Source organism: Microcaecilia unicolor, chromosome 4 (assembly GCF_901765095.1).
Source record: "Microcaecilia unicolor chromosome 4, aMicUni1.1, whole genome shotgun sequence".
In the NCBI taxonomy this organism is placed as follows: domain Eukaryota; kingdom Metazoa; phylum Chordata; class Amphibia; order Gymnophiona; family Siphonopidae; genus Microcaecilia; species Microcaecilia unicolor.
In genome coordinates, this window is record NC_044034.1 from 55,284,085 (window position 1) to 55,308,924 (window position 24,840).

The 24,840-nt window shown below is 43.3% G+C and overlaps 1 protein-coding gene across 1 annotated transcript in view; it reads right to left on the reverse strand.

Annotated features, from left to right (window-relative positions):
* Positions 1 to 16,796, reverse strand: part of PDGFD (platelet derived growth factor D) — a 364,409-nt gene extending 347,613 nt beyond the window's left edge. The window contains exon 1 of the mRNA XM_030200251.1: positions 16,230 to 16,796. Coding sequence (XP_030056111.1) covers positions 16,230 to 16,341 — 112 coding nt within the window. The 5' untranslated portion in view covers positions 16,342 to 16,796. The remainder of the gene's footprint in view (positions 1 to 16,229) is intronic.
* Positions 16,797 to 24,840: the final 8,044 nt, after the last annotated feature.

Genomic DNA, 24,840 nt, shown 5'->3' on the forward strand with positions numbered 1-24,840 from the left:
TGATCCTGAAGGCCTGGCTCTAGAGCCACACCCTGCTCTTGGTGTCTGTATCTGTTTGACTTCCCTTGGCTTTTAGTCTAGCCCTGCTTTTGACACTTGCTATAGTTAAGCTCCATGTTTAAGCCAATCTCTGTGTTTAGCCAAGCTCTGTTCCTGTTTTCTGTTTTCCCTGTTCTGTTTCCTGTGTGTGTAATTCTTCTTGTCTGTTAATTCTGAGAGTCTGTAGAAGCCAGCAGTGTCCCTAATTATCTCACTGCTATGCAGGTGTGTCTGCTGCCTCTCAATCTGCCTGGCCTTTCCCTTCCAGCTGTGGATGCTGGTAAGCACATTGCTTCGTTGTTTGTTTGTTTGCCTTCCCTTAGTCTGCTTAATCCTTTGCCTGCTATGTTTGTTTCCTGGTGATTTGTCTGCCTAACCTCCGGCTTTGGTCCAAGGGTTCACCATTCCTGACAGTTGTGACAACCTATTAGTTGTATTCACTCACAATGAATGTGAATACCCTTATGTTAGCATCCCTTACGCTGCAAGGATTGCTACCCATTTCTTATCCACTTTGTTACCAGTTTTAATTCACAGCCTAATCCCCATGTGATTAATATAGCCAGACTCTCTGAATTATCTAATAGTTATACCATCACCCATTAAACCGCAAGTTTCATATTGAAAGCGCTTAACTCTTAAATTCTAATATCTATGTCCTTTTATAGCCATGTGCATTTCTTCCTAGTCTCTGAATATTTCTGTAAATTAGTTTCTCATTTTTCTTAAGCAATCAGGATCTGTAATCTCTTTAGTGCTAATATGCTATGTAATATCATATCTTCCCATTCATCAATCCCTTTGTGTTTGCTACTATTAAACAGATATATTATGCCTAAGTATAATATAAGTACAATTTAATCATAGATTGAAGAAACTTGAGAAACTACAAGCTAAGTGTAGCATGGGCCCCAAGAGAGAACTGCTCATTTTTATCATATCTAGGGGAATAATTTATTTTTACAGATCAAAGTCAAAGCTACAGAAATATTTAGTATTTTTTATCTAAAAGAAACTATTGAGTTGATGCACATTTCTGCTTAAAAATGCCTCATTTACTAACATACATTAATGAGTTAACATCATTAATGTACTTGACATTTGCATTAACTAACATACTTTAAATTGCACTGATGAATATTAATATGCAGGTTAGTAAATGAGGTCCTTCAGCTTTATTACATTAAGGGAATAATGTTCAAAGGGCTTTTTGTAGCACAACTGACAGAACCAGGTATCAATGGAACAGTACTTGCCTGATTCAGATCCTGTCTATCAGACAGGCAACAATCCATAATGTTTAGCAACAACTCATCACCACCATAGACACTGACCTGCGGGGTACCACAAGGATCAATACTGTTACCTATTCTGTTCAATATCTACCTTAAGCCACTAGCTGAGCTGATTCGGTGAATGGACACTCAGTTCTATATCTATGCAGATGATGTGCAGCTACTCATACCCATTGAACCTGACTTACCTACAGCCTTGAATAAACTGATTACCTGTCTAACATCAATTCAAGAATGGGCCAAACACAATAAACTTTGCCTGAACCCATGTAAAACCGAGCTTCTCTGGGTCCCTAACACAAGTGGATACATACCTGACATCAAAATCTCTTTTGGGAAGTATGAACTCCCCCTCTAATCACAAGTCAGGAACCTTGGAATACAGCTAGATTCAACACTTACTCTGATTCCCCAAATCAAAGCAACCTTCAAGAGCTGCTTCTACTATTTGCGACAGCTACGGTGCCTCTCTCCTTACACTTATCCCAGTTCTGCATGCTATGATACATCAAGACTGGATTACTGCAATGCACTATACAATGGTCTGACTACAAAGGGCCTGCACCAGCTCCAGTTGATTCAGAATGCAGCAGCAAGACTCATAGGTTGCAAACGATGTGACCACATCACACCATTTTTGCTTCATTGACTACCAGTAGAATACAGGGCTAAATTTAAAACTCTATGTCTGATCTTCAAGGCCCTGAAAGGAAATGGCCCTGAGTATCTAAAGAATAGGATGATCCTCCACACACCGCCAAGGACACTAAGGTCCTCCCAAGGACTTTCACTAACTACACCCTCTCCAAAAGACATTACACGATGTGATACCCACCAGCGAGCCTTCTCCGGAGTAGCCCCTACACCCTGAAAGGCTCTGCTTAACACAAGACTATCTCTACTTCAGGAAGCAGGTGAAAGATTGGCTTGTCAACCAAGTTTTTAATGGAAGAAGCAGCTAACTTATTAGTCTCACTCACACACACAAGGAGTGACTCGGGCTGCACATACTGCAGCGGGACATGTTTATCCACTTCTCCATGTGCAACTTTCCTCAAATCAGTCACCTTACTTTCTAATTCTTCCTACTTTCTTACTCATCTATATGTTACAACTTTGCCTTACCCTTCACTACCAATTATAATGTTCTATTACATATTGTGTTGACATTGCTAGTATACCATGCCATTCTTTGTATTGTTTTCGAATATTTTTACTGCTGTAATTGCCTATTGCTCATGTTTGATCTATTCTTACTGTACACTGCCTTGAGTGAACTCCTTCAAAAAGGCGGTAAATAAATCCTAAAAAAAAAATAAATAGATGCATGTTTACCAATAGACATAGGCGGTCAGTGGCCCAACTGTTTGGGGAGGCTAAAGGGGGGTGGGGTTAGGGGTAGAGCTTACATCCATAATTGTCTGACAACACACAGAAAAAAAATAAGTAAAAATAAAATAGTCAAAATTAATACTTTTTATTAAATTCAGATATTAGATATGTATCATATGCCAAAGAATAAAGTGGTTGTTCAAAGCATATACTAACCACAATCGCTCAACTGCAAAACACTATGCACAACTTTGTGCAAAAACACACTCAGAACCTTACTGTACCATAAATATTACATTGGGTAGACCCTAATACACCAATATACCACCCATATGGAAAATGCAGACCATCAACAATATGAAACAAGGGATCATATCACAATTCTCATGTAGACCCACAAAACACCCTTATAGGGTGGATAGTGTTCACAATGAGCTCCTTTTATTAACGACCATATGTAGATCCTTCAAGAGGTAGTGTGTCATGATTTAGGCTCTACACCCTTTCTGATGTTTTGGTGACACCTCAGTAAGGCCAACACACAATCTCTCCACTGCAAAACACTATATACAAACTTGTGCAAAAACACACTCATAACCTTACCAAACCATAACAGCACTAATTCCAAGGACAGGACGAGCTACAACCTTATGCGTGGAAAGGCAGCACTATAATTACAACGGGCTCTAAAACACCAGTACACTACCTAGTGAAACAAAAAAGGCTGCAAATGCTACACGCTAGCAGAATACTGCATCTTGATCACACATGAAAAACACATGACAAGACAGATATGAAGGCAAATTACTGAACTCAAGAAGTCAGACTCAGCATGCAGCAATACTAGAAAAATTGAAACTTACATGCAAAATATCACAGATGCACATTTCCAAAAGTTGACATATTCCAATTAATACATTCGGAATAAAAAAATGTTTTCTACCTTTGCTGTCTGAGCATTTAATTTTTCTATTAGCTTTGGTCCCAGTGTCTTCTGTTTTATGCAGTGTCTTCTTTCCATTTGATATTTTTTCTCTTACCATGTCCACCATCCTTCTGTGTCCTTATGTGTTCTGTCTACCATCTGTAGTCCTGTCCCTTTCCTTTCTCCAGTTTCAACATCTGCCCTCAAAGTGTTCCAATGCAGCCCTTAAATTCAGCAATTTACCCTCCATCCATATCCAGCATTTCTCCTCACTCCCCTCCCCTCCATCCATGTGCATCTCTTTCCTTTGTCTTTCCTTCCCTCCATCCTTGTCCAACATTTCTCCTCTCTTCCCTGCCATCCACTCCATCCATGTCCAGCATTTCTCCTCTTTTCCCTCCCCTCTATCCATGTGCATCTCCTTCCTGACTTCCCTCCCCTCCATCCATCCATGTCCAGCAATTCTCCTCTCTCCCCTGCCCACCCCTCCCCTCCCCTCCATCCATGTCCAGGAACTCTCCATTCTCCCCTGCCCTCTCCTCCATCCACCCATATCCTGCAAATTTCCTCTCTCCCCTGCCCCATTCATCCATCCATGTCCATCAATTCTCCTCTCCTCTGCCCTCCCCACCATCCATCCATGTCCAGCAACTCTCCATTCTATCCTGCCCTCTCCTCCATCCATCCATATTCTGCAAATTTCCTCTCTCCCCTGCCCCCTCCATCTACCCATGTCCAGCAATTCTCCTCTCTCCCCTGCCCCCCCTCCATCCATGTCCAGGAACTCTCCATTCTCCCCTGCCCTCTCCTCCATCCACCCATATCCAGCAAATTTCCTCTCTCCCCTAACCCCATTCATCTATCCATGTTCAGCAATTCCCCTCTCTCCCCTGCCCTCCCATCCATCCATCCATGTCCAGCAACTCTCCATTCTCCCCTGCCCTCTCCTCCATCCATCTCCAGCAAATTTCCTTTCTCCCCTGCCCCTTCATCCATCCATGGCCAGCAATTCTCCTCTCTCCCCTGCCCCCCTCCTCTCCAGCGATCTCTTCTCTCTCCCTGCCCTCCCCTCCATGTTCAGCGATCTCTTCTCTCCCCTGCCCTCCCCTTCTCTCCATGTCCAGCGATCTCTCCCCCTGCCCTCTCCTCCTCTCCATGTCCAGCAATCTGTTCTCTCCCCCTGCCCTGCCCTCCCCTCCATGTCCAGCAATTCTCCCTGCCCTCCCTCAGCTCCCCGACAGCCCTCCTCTCTGTTCCTTCCTGTCACCCCCCCCCAGCGTTTAACCCTTTTACTCTCCGTGGCAGTGACATCAGTAAAGAAGAAGGCACTGCAGGCTCGCCTCCAGCTTCTCCCTTCCCTCTTCACACAGTGTCCCGCCCTCGCGGAAACAGGAAATGCATCATCGCAGAAGGCGGGACACTGTGTGAAGAGGGGAGAAGCTGAAGCCAGAGGCTGCCACGGAAAGTAAAAGGGTTAAAACACACACACATACGCATGGGGGGGGGGAGGAGGAGGGAGGGGGGAGGAGGAGGGCTGCCAGTCAGGGAGCTGAGAGCGGGAAGGAAGGATGGACCATCGGAGAGCTGCCTGGCTGCAGCACTGCACCAGCCTTGTGCTTGTGGGCATAGGAGCCAACTTTTCAAAATTATTGGGGGTGCTAAGCCCAATGGAAATGACGCCTCCCTGAACACAAGGAATTTTTCTGAATATTGGGGGTGCTCAAGCACCCAGAGTCGGCTCTAATGCTTGTGGGGGCAGCAGGGGAAGGTCACGGTTGGGCTGGGGAGGCTTAGCTTCCCCAAGCTTCTTATATGGGGTGCCTATGCCAATAGAATCCTCCTTTGAACATTCCTCAGGGTTCACTGCAGGGAAAAGCATAAGTACCACTGACAGCACATTTATCCCACTGTAAGCAAAAGAGAGGGTGCTAAGGGTGGGGCCAGGGCTGGCCATTGGAGGTACACTAAGGGACTTTCATTTAGAAATTCCTGCATCTATTTTCTCCTATATGTTGCAGCAGCACATCATGCAGGAATAGCCTTCCCGCTGCACGCACCAGACAGCTGGAGAATCCTGACAGGTAAACTCTGTAGCAGTTCCTTTTCAAAACCCACCTTCAAACCTGTAGTTACTATATGTACAGGAGCAATGGAAGACCATTGTGATCTAGTGGTGCAGAAAACAAACACGTCTGTTCCTTTCCTTGGTCCCACTGCCAGTGGCATAGCCAGATGGCTGATTTAGGGTGGGCCCGAGACCATAGTGGGTGGTCCTAAAAAATGTCATCTCCACATTTGCTAATCTTTTAATTTGGTAAGATATTTATATGATTCATTATTTTTAAGTTTGCTTTTCTGAAGTAGGTTGTGAAACTGTAAGGCTGTTTATAGCTATTCTGCATGCTGTTTTAGATTCTTTAATTTGTAATTTTTCAATTTGTACTTTGCATTTCCTATCTTTTCATTATTTTTTTATTCTTTATTTTAGGGCTGCATTTTGATTAAAATTTGCAATTGTGATTAATTGCATGATTAAAGATATGTTATTATATTGCCCCTGCTATGGCTGCTTCTGACTCTGGGCAATGGAGGGTTAAGTGACTTGCCCTGAGTCACAAGGAGCTGCAGTGTGTGTGTGGGGGGGGGGAGGGCATACCTTTAATTGTGTGATTAATCACGATCAAAATTTTAATCGACATGCAGCCCTAAAATTTATTTTTGTATTGGCTTATTTCTTATTCATTGATTTATGTAAAAAATGTTGTTTTCTTTTTTACCTCTATGAATGTTTTATGTTATATGTGTATTGTTTTACTCTTGTGATGTGCCTTTATCCCTGACACAGCCCAAGAGTGAAACGTGGCCATGTTGGATACTTACTTCAATAAAACCTTTATCCAATTCCATTATCTTCTGTGTTAATATCATTAATATTAGCATGCTTTAAGTCATAGCTAATCCTCAAGGTGTTTTGTTATAGTAAACCTGGTACATAAACTGGTATTTCACAAATTAGTTCATAGCTCATAGTTCACCTTTGGTATACCACAAATTATAAATGGTTTACATTAATAGGTTAGTGCAATGGGCTTTGATCCTGGCAACCTGGATTCGATTCCCACTGCAGTTCCTTGTGACCTTGGGCAAGTCACTTAACCCTCCATTGTCCCAGGAAGAAAAAACTTAGATTGTGAGCCCCCTAGGGACAGAGAAAGTACCTGTATATAATGTGTACAGTGTTGCGCACGTCTAGTAGCGCTATAGAAATGATTAGCAGTAGTAGTACATTGAGTTATTTATTTATTGGGATTTATTTACTGCATTTTTGAAGAAATTCGGCAGTATAGTTAAATTATTAGGGACATGCATTCATGAGCATGTATTTGGTTTATGTAGGGGGTAGCTATTAACATGGACTCCCATCGAATAAAATGGGACCCTGTGCTACAGTAGCATGACTTGTGGTAAAATAACCCTTCATAATGGTAGGTCCATGTTCATAACTTTCCCCCTTAGTGCATTTATTTACCTCCAGATTCTATAAACGGTGACTAAAGTTGCTCGTGCAAACCAGCAAGCGTAGCCGATTTGTTTGTGCAAATTAATTGTTTAACAAGCTAATCAGTGCTGATAATTGGCCACTAACAAGCAATTATCAACATTAATTGGCACTAATTAGAATTTATGCACACAACTTTCTAAGCGTATTCTGTAAAGTGGTGCACATAAATTCTAATGTGTGGATCACAAAGGGGGCGTGGCCATGGGAGGGGCATGGGCAGGTTGTGGGCATTCTTGAAAATTACTCACACTATTACAGAATATGCCTGATCTGTGCCTAAATAATACGTGGGCATTTACACCAGGTTTTAGTTGGTGTAAATGGCTGCACCTACATTTTAGTCACGGGATGGCTGCTGCATGTGTTTTATAAACCATGCCTAACTTTAGACGAGGTTTACAGAATAGCTCTAAGCATGTTTTTTTCTGATACTGATTATTTTTTGGTGCCATAAGTAGAATCTGGCTCTTAGTGTACATTAACCTATGAATTAATGCACATTCAATCAATTTGGCAAATATGAAAAAGTTCAGATAATGTGTTACAAATGTTTTATTAAACTAAATGTGTGGAACAAACATAAAACTCCAAATTTCCAAAATTTCCAAACATTCAAGAAACAAACCAACTTTTTTTTTGCCTCTGCACATTCCTACAAACTGTCCCCAACTCAACATGACCTTTACCACAAAATCTGATCTACACAATAAAACAATGATGCTGTTTTCAAGTTTTAAGCAGTTGCCTTAGGATACCAGCATCAGATGCAGATTATTACCAAGCCCAGTGGAGGTTTGGTCAGTCCAGGCAAAAGAAACATTGAGTAATGCATCATGTGAGTGTTAGTCTGGTTGTGAGCCCTTGGGCCCCGGCTAGGCCTAGTATAGGGGTTAGGCCAAGGCCGAGGGTGGGCCGAGCAGGCACTAAACACTACCCCAACTACCAAGCCCTGTACACAACACGCAGCAACCAACTTGCACCTCAGAAAAGGGAAGATAGGGCGATCAGGTGGGCCTCACGGCCTATCTGAAACCGATTCACTCAGAATTCAAGCATGCGGGCCTCACAGCCTAACTGGAACTGACTCATACTTAGGGAGGGCAGGGGAGAAAGAGACTAAATGAGGGGTCCCCCACGGGGACCGGAGCACCAGCAACATCCTCGGTGCTGGTAATCAAGGAGAAAGGGAAGCATACACAGAAACATGTCAAGCCGTAGCCCACCATACACAAAGAAAGTGAAGGACTGAAATATAAGATACTGTAGGCAGAGACCCTCAGCAAACAGGGAAGGGAAAAGCCCGCAAAATGGAGTGTGAAGCCTAACACACACACCAGCACAGAAAGGGACAGTACAGGAGGTAGTACAGCAAAGAAAGGACTGAAACAGTCACAAAGGGAAGACTGCAGTAAACAGATAAATGCCAGACCCAGAGAAGCTTTGCAGACAAAGGGTTAAACCAAGCTCAGCACACAGACAGCAACCAGAGGCAGGGAACACTGCAGACAAGGGGTTAGGGTTAATCGGGAGTACAATGAAAAACAAACAAATAGCCCCCATGGAAAGAAACAACGGGCAGGACCTGTCAAGCAGAAAACAAACACGGCAGAAAGGGAACTCTGAAGGAAGGGAAGCAAAACAAACGAACTGGAACAGAACGAGGAGGAACTCACCACACAGCACCAGAGCAAACAGAGAAACCCAGGTGTAGTAAGAGAGGTAATTAGACACACGCAGGCAGCAGACAGAGAGGAAAGGAGTAACAACTCCACACAAGCACAGAGCTAATAGCTCAGATAGAGCAAAGGTAAGGCTTCAGAAGAATTGGAGAAAACGCCAAAGCCGGGGTTGACAGGAGAGGTGAGCTTAAATAGATCAGACTGACATCAGCTCAGCCCCTGATGGACCAATCAGGAGTGGTTCCAAGCATTCCTCTATCTGACTAGCAGAATTCTAACAGAAACATAACACAGAGTACATGACAGACTTATATGAAAAACTGGAACCAGTTTTGTAGGTTTCCAATAGTATCGGGAAATTAGAACACCTGGACAATCACAAAAGGCCAGATCATAAAATACATAATAGAAACAAGAAGTTCTACAGTGACACAATTATCAAATAGAATCATGATGGCAGATAAGGGCCAAATGGTCCATCTAGTCTGCCCTTGCTCAGTAACCACTAACTCCTCCTTTTCCTAAGGGATCCCCAAGAGCCACCCGCCAGCAACCAGCGTAACAAACATGAATTGCAAAAATGTTGCTGCAAATGAAACAACCAAATCATTTGTGAATCTGAACAGACACTAACAATCCTGATAATGTTTTATAGTTTCAGAACTAGCTCAGGAATGATCCTGTGTGGACAGATCCACAAGAGGGCAGGACAAACTGTAATCAGCAAGGGTGGGGAAGATAGGTATCTTTGTATGAGTTGAAAAGTACAGTCACATGTATACTCAAGAATCAGACCCTTCCTTTAAGTAAGATCCAAGAGCAGAATTCCTTTTTTTTTTCATATCATTTAACAGCTGTAATGAAAAAAAAATGCTTGGAATACAGGACCTATGACTTGAGGATGTAATAAAAAAAAGGGTACTGCAGTGAAGAGATTAAGGAATTACATAAAGTTAAAAAGAGTAAGGAATGTTGTCTCTAAAGTCATATGATCAGAGGCTGAGGGGTTTGTGAACTTTCAAACTCATGATCTATTTCATGTTGGCTTAATGGGCTAGGCAAAAACTATATTCCATTTATTTATTTATTCATAAGGCCATAAATGGGGTAAAACAGAGGACTCTAAAAGAGAAATATGGTCAACATCTGTTCAGAAGTGTGAGAGTTCACTGAATCGGGTCCAAGAACTGCACTGAAGATTGCCTGGTCCTACCATGTTCACATAAGGGTATGGAAAGATAGAATAACCACAGAACCCTGGACAAAAACAGGAAAAGATTGGAAAATTAACAAATTTGTAATTCTGGGTTTACCTTCAAACATAAGAGTTTAGATATTCAGCCAGTGGCACTCGGCGTTTTCCTGACTGCCACTGGCACTATTCCCTGAAATTCAATGCCGGGTTATGTCTGAGCTCCAGCATTGAATTTCTGGCTATATGCAGGTGGCAAAACCATAGCCAGTTAAGCACAATGTTCAGCTGATATTCAGGTCTGTATTTTATGCAGTCCTATTTATGCAGTTGTCCTAGCCAAGCATTTAACCAGCTTAGGGGTCCTTTTACTAAGGTGCACTGAAAAATGGCTTGCGGTAGTGTAGGCGTGGGTTTTGAGCACGCTCCGATCCATTTTTCAGTGCGCCTGTAAAAAAGGCCTTTTAAAAAATTTTGCCGAAAATGGACGTGCGGCAAAATCAAAATTGCCACGCGTCCATTTTGGGTCTGCGTCCTTACCGTCAGCCATTGACCGAGCGGTAAAGCCTCACACGGTAACCGGGCGATAATGACCTGCATGTGTCTGAAAATGAAAATTATTTTTCAGCCGCGCGTAGCGGATGCATGCCAAAAATGAAATTACCGCAAGAGCCATGCGGTAACCGGGCAGTAACTCCATTTTGGCATGCGTTGGGCACGCGTAGATGCTTGCACAGCTTAGTAAAAGGGCCCCTAAGTACCTACTCCACCCCAGGATCAGTTACAAAATAGCCAGTTCCGGCTTAGGTGCTAAGTGGGCATTTTCAGGGGTACTGTCCAGTTAAGTTCTGCTGAATATGTCTGGTTAGCCCTGGAGAAGAACCTTAAATAGCCAGAAACTGTTTCTAACCATGCAACTCACTTTACATATCTACCCTAAGCTTTTCATGTTACACTGTTGTCCTCCTGCGTTATCCATCACTCCAGGTAATGCGGTGCCTCCGCGGTAACCTACTACCCTGTGTGGTAAATGCCATGCAAATGCAGGACACACCCCCTTCATTTACTGCACAGCCTTTGTACTTACTGCACATCAATTCTTGCATTGAATGTGCAGTAAGTACAAAATTTACAGCAGTCCAATAAAATGCCCCCAAAATACTATAATGCCTTTGTATCGCTCCATGGTGCATCCGCACCTTGAGTATTGCGTTCAGTTCTGGTCGCCGTATCTCAAAAAAGATATAGCGGAATTAGAAAAGATTCAAAAAAGAGTGACCAAAATGATAAAGGGGATGGAACTCCTCTCATATGAGGAAAGGCTAAAGAGGTTAGGGCTCTTCAGCTTGGAAAAGAGAAGGACGAGAGGAGATATGATTGAGGTCTAGAAAATCCTGAGTGGTGTAGAATGAGTAGAAGTAAATCAATTTTTTACTTGTTCCAAAAGTACAAAGACTAGGGGACACTCAAGGAAGTGACCTGGAAATGCTTTTAAAACAAATAGGAGGAAATATTTGTTCACTCAACGAATAGTTAAGCTCTGGAACTCTGCCAGAGGATGTAGTAACAGTGGTTAACGTATCTCGGTTTACAAAAAGTTTGGATAAATTCCTGGAGGAAAAGTCCATAGTTTGCTATTGAGACAGAGATGGGAAGCAACTGTTTGCCCTGGGATTTGTAGTATGGAGTGCTGCTATGATTTGGGTTTCTGACAGGTACTTGTGACCTGCCTTGGCTACTGTTTGAAAAACAGGAAATTGGGATAGATGGACCATTGGTCTGACCTAGTATGGCTACTCTTGTGTTCTTATGTACTCTTATGTTGTTAAGTTAGGTGCCAGTGCTGGTACTTAAATTAATTCAGGCAACACACCAGTTGAAAATCCAATTTTTTATTTTTAAATTGCTTATTTATATAGACAAGTAGCATCAATATTCAAAGCAAATTAATCAGCCAGAAACAGCAGCTGACTGGTTAGATCGCTTGTTCAGGGCTATCCACTCATTTTTAGTAGCACTTAACTGGTTATTGTTGCTGAAAATTAGTGGTTAGCGGCTAAGTGAAAGCCAGCTATTTTTGGGGGTGTTCTCAGGGCGGAGTCAGCATTTGGCTGGTTAAGTTCAGATATTCAGCCAGCCAGGGTAACCACAGAAATGTAACCACAGAAATCACAGTCCTATCTTTATGCGGCAACCTAAGGCTGGTTAAGTGGTGAATATCAACTTAACCAGCTATGTGTTAGCCAGTTCCTCATAAACTGGATGTTCAATGCAAAAGTAGATATTCAATGCCATGGCCCAGCATTGAATATCCGTGAATAATGCCACTGCCGGCCAGCAAAACATTTACTACTGCCAGATGAATATTGACCTCCAAAACTTTTAAAGTAGGAAAAAGAGCTAACACAATTATAGGAAAGAGCAGTAGTCCTTTATGCAGTGATTACCTTTACCGTGAGCCAGATATCCAGCATTTTGAAAACTGCAGTTTCATCCACTGAAGCATTGCAGGAGGTAATGTGCTATTAATCAATGGAGCTGGGATCGTCCCTCCTTGGTGCCCCCCCAACAATCATTCCCACACTTGCAATAATATTACATTCATATAATAAAAAAAAACAATTCCACACTGGAAGTAACCAGAGACCACAACTTTGTTTATTTGCCAAAATTTATAACATACAACAAAAACAAGTTCTTCGCTCAAGCTACATAATTTGGGAAATTATTTAACCCACGCTGCTCGCCTTGACAGCTGAGCCTTCATCTCCTCCAGTTTTGCTGCTGCAGATATTCTCTGTTCATCTGCCCTGCCATAGTTAGCTAGGACTTAAGGATACGGCACGGACCTACTTGTCCATCATTTCTCCTGGATCACTTGACCCTGCTGACCAACTAATCTTAAAGCTATATTTCTGTTCATCGCTCATCCCCCGATGAGCCAAAAGCCCCATAGCTCTGATATCCACCACAAGGGGTCAGTGTTTAAACTTCCATGGCTGCTACCCACCAAAATAGCATGAAACTGTGGTCTAAGGAACAAATGCAATAATAAAACATTCATTAAGTCCTGCAAATCATTCAGAGAAAGGTCCATCCCCACAGCAAACAGATGAACCTCATCCCTACCAAACAATTCTGTACACTGGGGATTGATCCAATCATTGTCGTAGCTATAGCCCCCTGGCTACCAACCATAACCCTATCTGTCTCTTGATTTTCAACAAGCTATAAGCCCGCTTTTTGGTTGCAAAGTGTTGTGGACTAGGTATGATATCAGATGCTTCATTGTAGTTCAGCCAAAGCCATCCACAAAAATCCTGATACTTATTGAGCACGGTATTAGCATAAGCCAATAATACGCCATATTGTCCTGGATCGTTATGCCCCCCCCCCCCCCCACACACACTTGCTAGCCACAAAAAGGATCACACTCAGTTTATGATATTCCTAGAGACTTTTTTTAGATTCCTTAATATGACCCTCCACTTTGGACTTCTTGTCTTTCCTCTTGAGCCTACCCTCCATGACTTTAAATACATCAATACATAGCCTCTTCCTAGTCTTCCTACACAGTGAGCATGGAAACTTCTCCCACAACTCTGATAAGGCCACTAAGGCCAGTACTCCCCTCTACTTTTCATCCCCTGACTTCTTTAAACCTCCATGAGTGGAGGACTCTAATAAAAAAGAAGAGAAAAATGAAAAAGAACTAGAAGGAAGAAGATAATGAACTAGGCCTCTTGCCTTTCCCTCTTCTCTTTTTCTTAGCACCTCCCAAATCCCCAGAGCCCCCCACAGACTCGTTATCTGATAGAGTTGCCCCAGTTCCTGATACATGAAGTCCAGATGTAGATGCAACACCTTCATTCATAGCTCCATGGCCAGGTCCAGTCTGCATCGATGCAGAGTTCCAGCATGCTCACTAACCCCAAACCACGTGTATGGGTCATTAAGGGTGGTTGTGAGACTGCAGGACCACTGGACATCGAAATCCTGCTCACAGATGGTCTTGCTGGAGATGATCTGTGCACCAACTAGAGCTGTCCACAAGCCATCTCTGAGGAGCAGGAAAGAACCATGCACCTCTGAGGAGGCCGGCTTAGATATATTTGCACTGGCAAGCCAATCCTGTCCCTGAGTTCTTGGTGGGAACAACATTTTAAAACCAAACTTGCCGATCTGCAGTAGCCTTAACTTTGCCCCCAGCCTCCTCTCTCTCCCTCCCCCAGTTCTGCCCTGCTAGTTTCTAGATTCTTCTGCTGACCTAGCCTCTACATCTCGTGACTCCGCAGCCTGTTGTTAAACTCGTCTCTCCAGACAAGCTCTCAAAACTTCTCACTAGGATAACTTCTCCAAATTCAGTGAGCTAGTACAGTCTTCCTATGCTGAATAAGCTCACATTTCACTTTTAAGTCCAACAGATTCCTTGATCTGCACTTCCCCAGCTGCAAAGGAATGAAATACAAACTAATGCATGTGTCAAACTTTACCTACCTGAGCACGCAGTTATGCAACGCACTGCCGCGCAACTTGAAATCGATCTACGAAAGAATGAACTTCCGCTCATTACTGAAGACCCAACTCTTTAATAAAGCGTACCACAAAGCTCAACCAATGTGAATAAGCACAACTCGCCCACCTATATTCAGAACTGTCTCTTAATATCTGCTTGTATACTATTACTTTGTTTTATTATCATCATGTCGACCAAAACCCTGCAATACTAAATGTTCATTTACTAACATTCTTCCACTACTCATGATGTATTGTAAGCCACTTTGCGCCTGCAAAGAGGTGGGATAAGGTGGGGTACAAATGCAAAAACAAACAAACAAACAAATAAACTAACTAAATAAATAAATAAAACACAACAGTCTCATTTTACAATGTTTAAGCCTGGTCCCAACATTCTTTGCTTTGGTTAGCTTCAATTGCATCACCTTCATTCATCTCAAAATTTGTCCATCATAATACAGTACAATATGTTAATAAAAAAATTCATTATAGACATATACCCATTTTCCTCCACATGCATTTGGCTATATGAGGGAAAACGAAATAGCGATTTATAAGTTGGGGGATGGGTAAACTTTTTACAATTTGGTTTAAGAACCCAGATCTGAATTTGGAACTACCTGACTTACATCTGTTTAGGTGAATCAATTATGTCCTTGTTTTCAGTTCCAGATTAACACGGTTATTAGCAGTTTCGAACCTCAAGTGCAGATGGAGCTCAGATTTGATACAACGCTGCGCTCAGGGTGAATCAGCAGATTGGAATGCACGTGTGCCAGCTAGAGGCAAAGACGTTTCCAAAGACTAGAATGCTGGCAGTGCGGGTTATTGCACCTTTGCATCAGAAACCAGTGGCTTGCTGGAATGATGTCGGAGACAGCTTGTAAGAAACAGCTGTCTCAGACTCAGCAGAACACTGCCGGCATGGCTGCATCGATGTCTTTCTCAAAGCTCTCTCAGACTCCCAGAGTCAGGATTTATATGTTTCACAGCACGGCAGAACCTGGAGCAAAGGCAACCAAGTGCAGCATTCCATGCGACACCCACAGCATGATAACATAATAACCTAAAAATGCTGGGAAGAAAGAGCAGCAAGGAGCCTGGAAACCATCTGTCAAAAAACTGCAGAAAAGCATATGCTAGAGGCATTCAGAAAACGCGTTTCCATCACAGATCTCAGAGCTCAACACACACACACTATGCAATATTACACTGGCATGAAAAGGATCAAGGAGACACTAGAAAGTATGGCAGGGATTTAGCTAAATTACAATTTGGGGATGTAAAAAAAAAACAACAACCCAACAACTGTAAAACAAAATCCAATTATTAACACAAAGACAATTTTTTCATGTCACCCTTTTATTTTTACAGAATGTAGTACATTTTGGAATCAAAGTGCTTCCAAACTGAGAGAAACTGAAGCCCTGAAGACTTTGTCAAAGTTTGCACCTTTATTTTCCACACCAGGGTTTTCCTAACATCAAATATTGCATAGGCAGTGGCAATGGGGTGGGTCACTGGAACAATATCTCCATCAATATTTTTCTCAATACACAGTATCAGCAACTAAAGAGCTTGGGGGCCGGGGAGGAGATTGATTGGATTGCCCCCTCCAGCCACAAAAGTGTTACCTTGCCCTTGAAATAGCAATAGTAATAATTATGAGAGGAAACGTAACACTTACCATCTCGCCTTAGATTGGAGGCACGTAAGGCTTTCATAGATCCACTTTGAGCTATGCTGCCCTGATGGCAAAAGCTCGCAAAAACTACGATGCAAAGGAATGACAATTGCATTGGGAATCCTTGCAAGTGTAACTGTAACTCCACTTGAGTTCCTCAAAAATGGGAACAAGGTCCTCTAGCTGGCTGAAAATGCACTGGCCTCAACTCCAAACTCTTCAAACTTTTGGAGTTCCTATTTGCAAATCACATTTCACCCCTGCTCCGTTAAATGAGTGAGAGCAGCTGTAACAGGTTGATTTCTGAAGCTTCCCTCAGTAGCCAAGACATAAGACGTGTCAGTGAAGTCTCGGTTCAGCATGAATCACTCTGCTAATTATGTCCTTCAAGCCCTCTTCTCCTCTAGCTGGATGTTACTGCCATGCTCTGGTAGGAGACAGACTTTCCCAATACTTTCCTTAGCAGTGGGTGTCCAGGGTCTTTAAAGCTCCTCCTGCTCAGTGTACATTTCTACAGCCGCAGCAGCAGCGCAGAACAGGATGGACTGTGCTCCCTTTGCATTACAGAGGAGGAAATACAAGCCGGCTTAAAGGCTGAAGGAAACAGTTCTCTTGCTGCCGCACAGTAAACAATAGGGGGAGGGGGGGGGGGGGGGAGGGGAGGGAGACGACCACAAAAGACTATTTGCAAAGCTTCATGGCAGCTTTGCCTCTCCTCATTTACTTTGCTAAAATTGGCTGGGGTTAGGAAGAGAGCAGACAAACGGCTTGTTAAAACTTAAAAAAAAACAAAACAACTTTTTATTGTCTTGCAAGCAGCTACCTTTGTATTAAATGAAGCCAAGGCATACTGTAGCATGCTACGAGGAACATTTTTTCATGCTTGTCTAGAAATGTTTGCATTTATTTAAAACATTGCTTTGAATAGTATGTCACAGAAATGTCAACATTTCACCCTTTCTGTCTTGAATTTATTTTCTTTGTTTAAACTTCTTTAATTCATTGTGTTTCTTCTTGTCTCTTCATTCCCAGCAGTTTATGTAAGGATCCTTCCAGGACCAGGACTCTCACTCCTCCTGTTTTGTTCCTGCCCCCTGGACCATACCAATTTAGAGGAGAGAGAAGGTGTGTGCTGCTGGTTTCAGTATTCCCCCTCCCCCTATATAAGGCAATGATCCTAGCAAGCATATGTATGTGGTGGTGATGTAATGAGCCAAACAGTGAGGAGGCTGACTCCTAATGGGAGTCAGAGCGTGTTAGAGCTTTTGTTATGTTTTGTCTTGTGTGAAGACTCCCTTGATAGTTTTAGTTTTTGTTTGGTATGAAGAGTGACAGGTCAGAGGTTTTCACCCACCCCTCTGCCCAGGAATGGCCTTGGCAATTGCAGGGCCCTGTGCAGACAAGTTTGGTGGTCCCCCTAACAAAATTTCAAATGAACCACCAGCACTACCACCATGACAGTCCGACATCTGCCCCCCCCCTTTCTCTGAAACCCTCCTCCCCTGCATTCTGGCATCTCCCCCTCTCTGTGACCCCACCCCATACACATTGTACCTTAAATGGTGTGTTTCTACAGTTCACCTCTGCTGCCAGGGGCCAATCCTGGAACCTTCCTTCTATGCGGCAACAGGAAGTTACATCAGAGGGGGCAGGAAGCCACAGACAGAAGGTTCTCAGATCGGCTCTTGCAAGCACAGGTGAATCGCTGCTGCCACCCGCAAACCAGAGACTCAGAGAGATACCTTTTAAGGTACAATGTGTGTGTGTGTGTGTGTGTGTGTGTGTGTTGGGGGGGGGGGGGGGGGGGTCAGATACAGGGCAGATACCGGAAAGTGGGTGGGAGTGATTGACATAGGGATGAGATGCTGGACCTGGGGGTGAAGTAGAGTGAAATAGAGGTGCTGACTCAATTAATCGCAGGGACCCTAGGAACATGGGGCCCTGTGCGACTACCCCTATCACCCTTGTTTAAGGCCTGCCTTGACTTTGCCTGTTGTTTGATTGAGGAGTGGAGCAGCATATTGGCCCTCAATCTGAGGGGACCAAAATTGAGAAGCTCTTCTCTGGAGCTGAACTGTAAAGCAGATACTGTGATGAGAATTGTCCCTAGTTAGAAGCAGCTGTGTGGCAGTGGGTCTCTGGAAAGCAAGACTGTGTGTGAAACTAGAAGGGAATACGTTCACCTCAGACCCAGGGAGACATATGCTGAAAGACTATAATTTTGACACCCTTGGTTTGCCCAAAACCTGGAAAGATAATAATCCTATAAACTGATATAATCAAGGGATCACAGACACAGATAGGGAGAAAGTGTTGAGCTCACAGTGTTACCCACAGGGGGATGATCAGAAACAAACACCAGCGCTAGAGGCTGTTAGCGCCATACTAGCGCCGGCGTTTGCAACCACCCTATGATCAGAGCCCTTGAGCATGTGAAACAACGCGCTTGAGGGCTCTGAATCCAACTAGCATGCAAATGCATGCTAAACAGGGCTAAACATATTCATCTCCAATGATCAGTGGCCAGTGTGCCAAATATTGGGTCGCTGGCTGCGGCAAACCCTACGCCAGCTCCGAGCTGGCGTTAAGGTTTGCAGATCATTGGGGAGGAATGGTGAGCCCTGTCCAGCATGCATTTGCATGCTGGCAGGCCCCCAATCCCCTCAACAGCAGACTTGCCAGCAACAGGGGGCTGGAGGTCTCCAGTCCCCCCGACGATCCCCCCCCCCCCCAGGTTCAGGGAGGGCTGGAGATCTGGTGGGTCTCCAGCCCCCCCCCTAATTCCCCTCAACAAACAGTCCCTGGGGGCTTAGTGGGCGACCGACCAACCAACCCCCCCCAGCGACAGAGGGGCTGGAGGTCCACTGGACCACTCTTCCCCCCCCCCAGAAGATCCCCCCCCAGGTTCAGGGAGGGCTGGAGATCTGGTGGGTCTCCAGCCCCCCCCCCCCCTAATTCCCCTCAACAAACAGTCCCTGGGGGCTTAGTGGGCGACCGACCAACCAACCCCCCCAGCGACAGAGGGGCTGGAGGTCCACTGGACCACTGGTCCCCCCCCCAGAAGATCCCCCCCAGGTTCAGGGAGGGCTGGAGATCTGGTGGGTCTCCAGCCCCCCCCCCTCCTAGTCCCCCAGCAAAGGGTCCCTGGTGGTCCAGTCACCCCTAACCCCCTACCTTGTGGGTTGGAGGAAGGAGGGTTGCCTGCCTCCCTCCTCTTCCTGTGACGCCGCAAAATGGTGGTGCCCAGCCCTGCCCAGTGTATCCTGAGATGCACTAGGCGGGGCTATACACCATATAAGGGTATGGTATTCAGTATTACTGCAGACATCTGTAGTGAATGCCTTGACTCACCTATTCTGCTCCGATGATCACACTCCCTTTTGACTTGAACGTTATAAGATTTAAATGTGGATCTTTATAGAATAGCACTTAGCAGGATGAACACACAATTCCAAATTGTTGTCAATTAACACCAGTAATTGTTAGCCCCCAATTGTAGGCACTAATTGTATCATTACCCAATTCAGTTGTGCAGCATTTCAGGATAGCGCACAATTTTCTGCATGTAAACTTGGGTGCCATTTATATGTGTAGCTGGGTCCTTGATGAACCTCTTGTTCAGAAAAATGGATTTGTGGGGCTACAGACCAATTATTTATATTCCACTCAGGGGTGGAAGGGGAGAGAACTTCTCTAAGGCCCTATACCACTATCCACTTGCCCCTGGATTCTATAAACTTGCACATCCAAATGTATGCCTTGCATGCAAGTTATAGAATAAGGGTGGTTGTGCACACAACTTAATGTAATAATTGGCTGTTAATTGGAGCTAATTGCTAATTGGCATCTATTAGCATTTGTGTGTGCATCTGCCCTTAGTCGCTGTTCTAGAAGTGTTGTGTGCTGATTTCATTGTGCATAACTTCTAGGGACGCATGGATGTGGGAGGGGCATGGGTGGGTCAGAGGCTTTTCTAGGAGTTAAGTGTGCAGATTATAGAATACGAGGAGGTATATGCATAACTGCCAACTGTTAGGTGCGAGCACTTACACCAGCGTTTGACACAGTGTAAGTAATTGCATGTAAAGTTAGGTGCAGAACTGCAGACTTACGCTACTTTTTACAACAGCGATCCTGCGCAGAACTGCCATTATAGAATTCATGCTTAGTGTGTTCACTCTAAGGTTGTGCAACATCTGGAACAGTCCTCCATTCTTCACCATCAGCAAGCTGGAGTTAGACAAGTCCACAGCACTGAGACTGCTCTCTTGGGTACCATCACACATATTCTTCAGTATCATGATAGGAATGAATCTGTCATCATGATTTCTTTAGATTTAACCATAGCTTTCAACTTGGTTGATCACTAACTTCTATTAAATTGTCATCTACAGGCATTCAAGAACGGTCTTTAATTGGTTTTGTTCCTTTCCGTGCAACAGGCGCAATCAGGTTCAGTGACGCAGCTCTTTGTCTTCCCCCTATACCACCCCTTGTGGGGTCCCACAGGGTTCAGTACTGGTCCCACTTCTTTCTGACATATTTCTCTCCCTGCTATTGACTTTTGTTGAATCCCTCAGTCTAGATATTTTTGCCTATGCTGATGATATTTAAATCTTGGTGCACATAAACCCTGCCGATTATTCTTCCATTCAATCTTTAAATACCAAGCTGAACTGATAACCTCCTGGCATGACACAAAGACTTAATTTCAATTACGGGAAATGTACAGGTATTCTGCTGTCCCATCTGGATCACCAGCCTTTAATTCAGCCTGTCGCTATAGCCAGCATATCTTTCAATTTAGTTTCATCAATTGATGTTCTTGGAGTTGTCTTAGATGCAACACTGACCTTTCATCCTCACACTGCTAAGTTTATACGGAGCTGCTTTTTCAAATAAAGGAAACTTTATTTGATCTGCAGCTTGTTTACTACATCTGCACCTAGAGTCCTTCTTCATTCTTTTGTTCTATCTAGACTTGATTACTGTAACAGACTATTACAGGGGCTTCAAAAGAAGGATATTCAGCGCCTGCAGCTAGTCTAGAATGCTGTTATTCATCTTCTTACTGGAGCAAAACCATTCGATCATGTCACTCCTTTATTCCATGAGGAGCACTGGCTGCCGGTATCCTTCCATATTTCTTATAAGGTACTTCTGTTAGTTTATAAAATGTACCACTTTGGTCAACCCTTCTATCTTTTGCATTATTTAGTACTGTAGTGCCCCTCTAGAACGCTCTGCTCATTTTAGCAATCTCTGCTTCAGGTCCAGTCCCTCTGCACTGTTTGCTTATCCTCTGTACATTCTCGGACCTTTCAAGTAATGGATCTCTTTCTTTGGAATGTTACTCCCCTGACACTTAGGCTGGAGCCCTCTATCTTCATTTAAGGCCCAATGTAAGGCTTATCTATTTGCTAAGGCATTTAACTAGAGCCAATCTTTACAGCCTGCTGGCTTGGCTGTAATCTGGACCTCTTGTTCTGTAAAATGGACCTCTTAATTCTTTTGTGTGTCCTACTTTTCTATACTTATTGTAGTTCCTTTCAATTGTGTTTTTAACTATTGGTGACAATATAAACCACTATGACAGAATCTTATTTTTAGCAGTATATCAGGAATTATAATAAACTTGCAAACTCTTTCTTGAATTTATCCTTTTTGTCCACTCTAGTGATGTGGATGGCCAAAAAAAGTTTTCATTTTAAACAGTCTTTCAGTTTTTGTGCTTTTGTTTTAACACATCTTGATCTTAATTGTGCGCCTTCTATGCATGCATACAAAACAAAATTGGCACCAAAACATGCTGAATAAACAAGGTGATGTATAACTGCAACTCCAACTTTACTGATCAACCTTAGGGCAACTAAACTTTGTACAGTAACTTCTTGGAAGACACTTTATTTATTTATTTATTGTATTTGTACCCCACATTTTCCCACCTTTTTGCAGGCTCAATGTGGCTTACAGAGTATGGAAATGAAAACGTTGTTACATGATTTGAAGACAAAAAAGAAAAAAAAAGACAATCATAAACTGAGGTGAAAGAGGAATTCAGATGGAAAGGTGTTAGGTAAGGTCGTGTGAGAGGTGTCTTAGGTGTACTTGGGTAGTTTAAGGAATGATTTGTTTCATTGAGGGTGACTTTTGTAGGCTCTGTTGAAGAGATGTTTTTTTCAGAGCTTTGCGAAAGCTTGTTAGATTGGTTATGGTTTTCAGCGCCATGAGTAGTGCGTTCCAGGACTGTGTGCTTTTGTACGCAAAGGTAGTAGCATAAGCCTGTTTGTATTTCATTCCTTTACAGCTGGGGAAGTTCAGGTTGAGGAATTTGCGGGCTGATCTTTTGGCATTCCTGGGCGGTAAGTCCACTAGGCTTAGCATATAGAGTGGGGCATCTGCATGAATGATTTTGTGTACAGTCGTGCAGATCTTGAACTCAATTCGTTCCTTGAGCGGGAGCCAGTGCAGTTTCTCTCTGAGGGGTTTCGCACTTTCGTATTTAGGTGTTCCAAAAATGAGTCTGGCTGCGGTGTTCTGGGCTGTCTGGAGTTATTTGATGGTCTGTTCTTTGCAGCCTGCATATAGAGTGTTACAGTAGTCCAAGTGGCTTATTACCAGTGACTGTACTAGGGTGCAGAAGATGTTTCTTGGGAAGAAAGGTTTTATTCTTTTGAGTTTCCACATCGATTGGAACATTGAGAAATATTTACAGTTTCTTCAATAGTGGTTACAGGTCCATTCCATTTCTTCAACTCCATCTCCTATCCACTCTGAACACATCTTCTTTTAGGTTTATATTCAGGATATTCGCATTTAGCAACTTTAGCAGAGCTGTGTTTGCTCTATATGAATTCTACCCTCTTGCTTCACTCTACTCTTGTTCCACTGGGTCTCTCACTATATATAAGGTATCAAGAATTTCCTTACTGTTCAAAATCTTCCAGTATCTCCAGTTCCCCTGGATCATTGAGTCCTGGTTAGCACCATCAATCTCCTGTCCACTTGGGAGTTTTACATCCTCCCTGGAAATTCCTAAGGGTAGTCCCTGTTAGCTGTTTCTTATTACTTCTATGGTTCTCAAGTTACCACCCTCATAGGAACTGTAGTTCTCTTCCCTGTTTAGCAGTAGCATAGCCGGAGGTGAATTTCTGGGTAGGAACATACATTTATTTCCCAATCCCTGGTCTCTCATTCCCACCCACTGCATTAAAAATTTCTCAGCTAGAGGGGATCCCCAAGCCCTGCCAGCTGAAGATGTCCTTCACCAAAATCCCCTCTCCCCCCAGGGTAATGTGAACACTTAGAAAGTTGGCAGCATGCTTCCATCTGCTGATGCCTGCCCCCATCCCCGATACATATTCAGTTTATGCACATGAAAAGAGCATGTGCAAGGGGTTCAGGTGTTGGTGAATGGAAGCACACCACTGACTTCTTCAGTGTTGACAAGACCCAGGGCTTCCAGCAGAAACCATCTTCAGCTGGCGGGGCTTAGGGACACCCACCATCTATACTGAACATGTGCACCACTGCTGGGTTGGGCTTTGCCTACCTAGGCCCTCCTGTGGTAATGCCACTGCTGTTTAGATTTCAGTCTATTTCTTGGGAAGTAGGATTTAGGGAACCAACAACCTCCTCTTCTGGGAGTGCCCTTTTTTCTGTGGTCCTGACATTCTTTGGGTCCCAATCCCATCAAGGCCTTGGACTGTGGGGTACAGCTCTGCACTTGTTAATGCGTGGCATCCTCCAAAAATGGGGCCTTAAATAACCTAAGGAACCTACTTAATGCCTCCCCTGGGTATATCCCAATTGGTCACCCAGCTTAGAACAATTCCTTTATGCTGCTTTCAGAGCTGTTCGACCCCTGCGTGGACATGAAAATAAATCTTCACCTTGAGTTGTAAAGGCTTTTACTGACCCCTGCATCACATATGGCAAGATTTACTAAAACTTTGCTTCCATTCTGTTTGGGAGAAAGTTAGGCCTTTGGTAAACTTGTACAGTTTGTCTTCCTTAGGTCTATTATACATTACACTATTTCCAAACTCAGATCATGTAAATTTGAGGGTTAGTAATCAGAAAATTTGAATCTGTATTACAAGATAATCCAACAATCCAAGCAATCAGATTGTCAATGGGGTACTAAAGGAGTATATGATACTAGAAAAATATTGATTCAGTACTACTGTGCCACTTAATTTCAGACTGTCTGAGATACTATTGAGCTCTATACAGGAACATTTATATCCCAGCATCTAATAAGTACCTGAATATACGTAAACCGCTTTGAATGTAGTTGCAAAAAAACCTCAGAAAGGTGGTATATCAAGTCCCATTTCCCATTCCCATTTTCCCATTATTCTGATTCATACTAGAACTAACCAGCATTAAATCAGCTGAAGAAGCTGTACATCATTTTTGGATTATTACCTTTAAAAATACTTTTTTTCTAAAAAAAAAAAAAAAATCCAAGAAAAGCAGGAATGTTTTTTTATTTTGATTCCATAGTCCTCTAACAATGGGTTTTGCTTTTTTTTTTGGTCTGGAATTTGCTTCACTGACCTTTCATGAGACACAGATTTCTTTTTTTCTATAACAACAAAAACAGGATCTA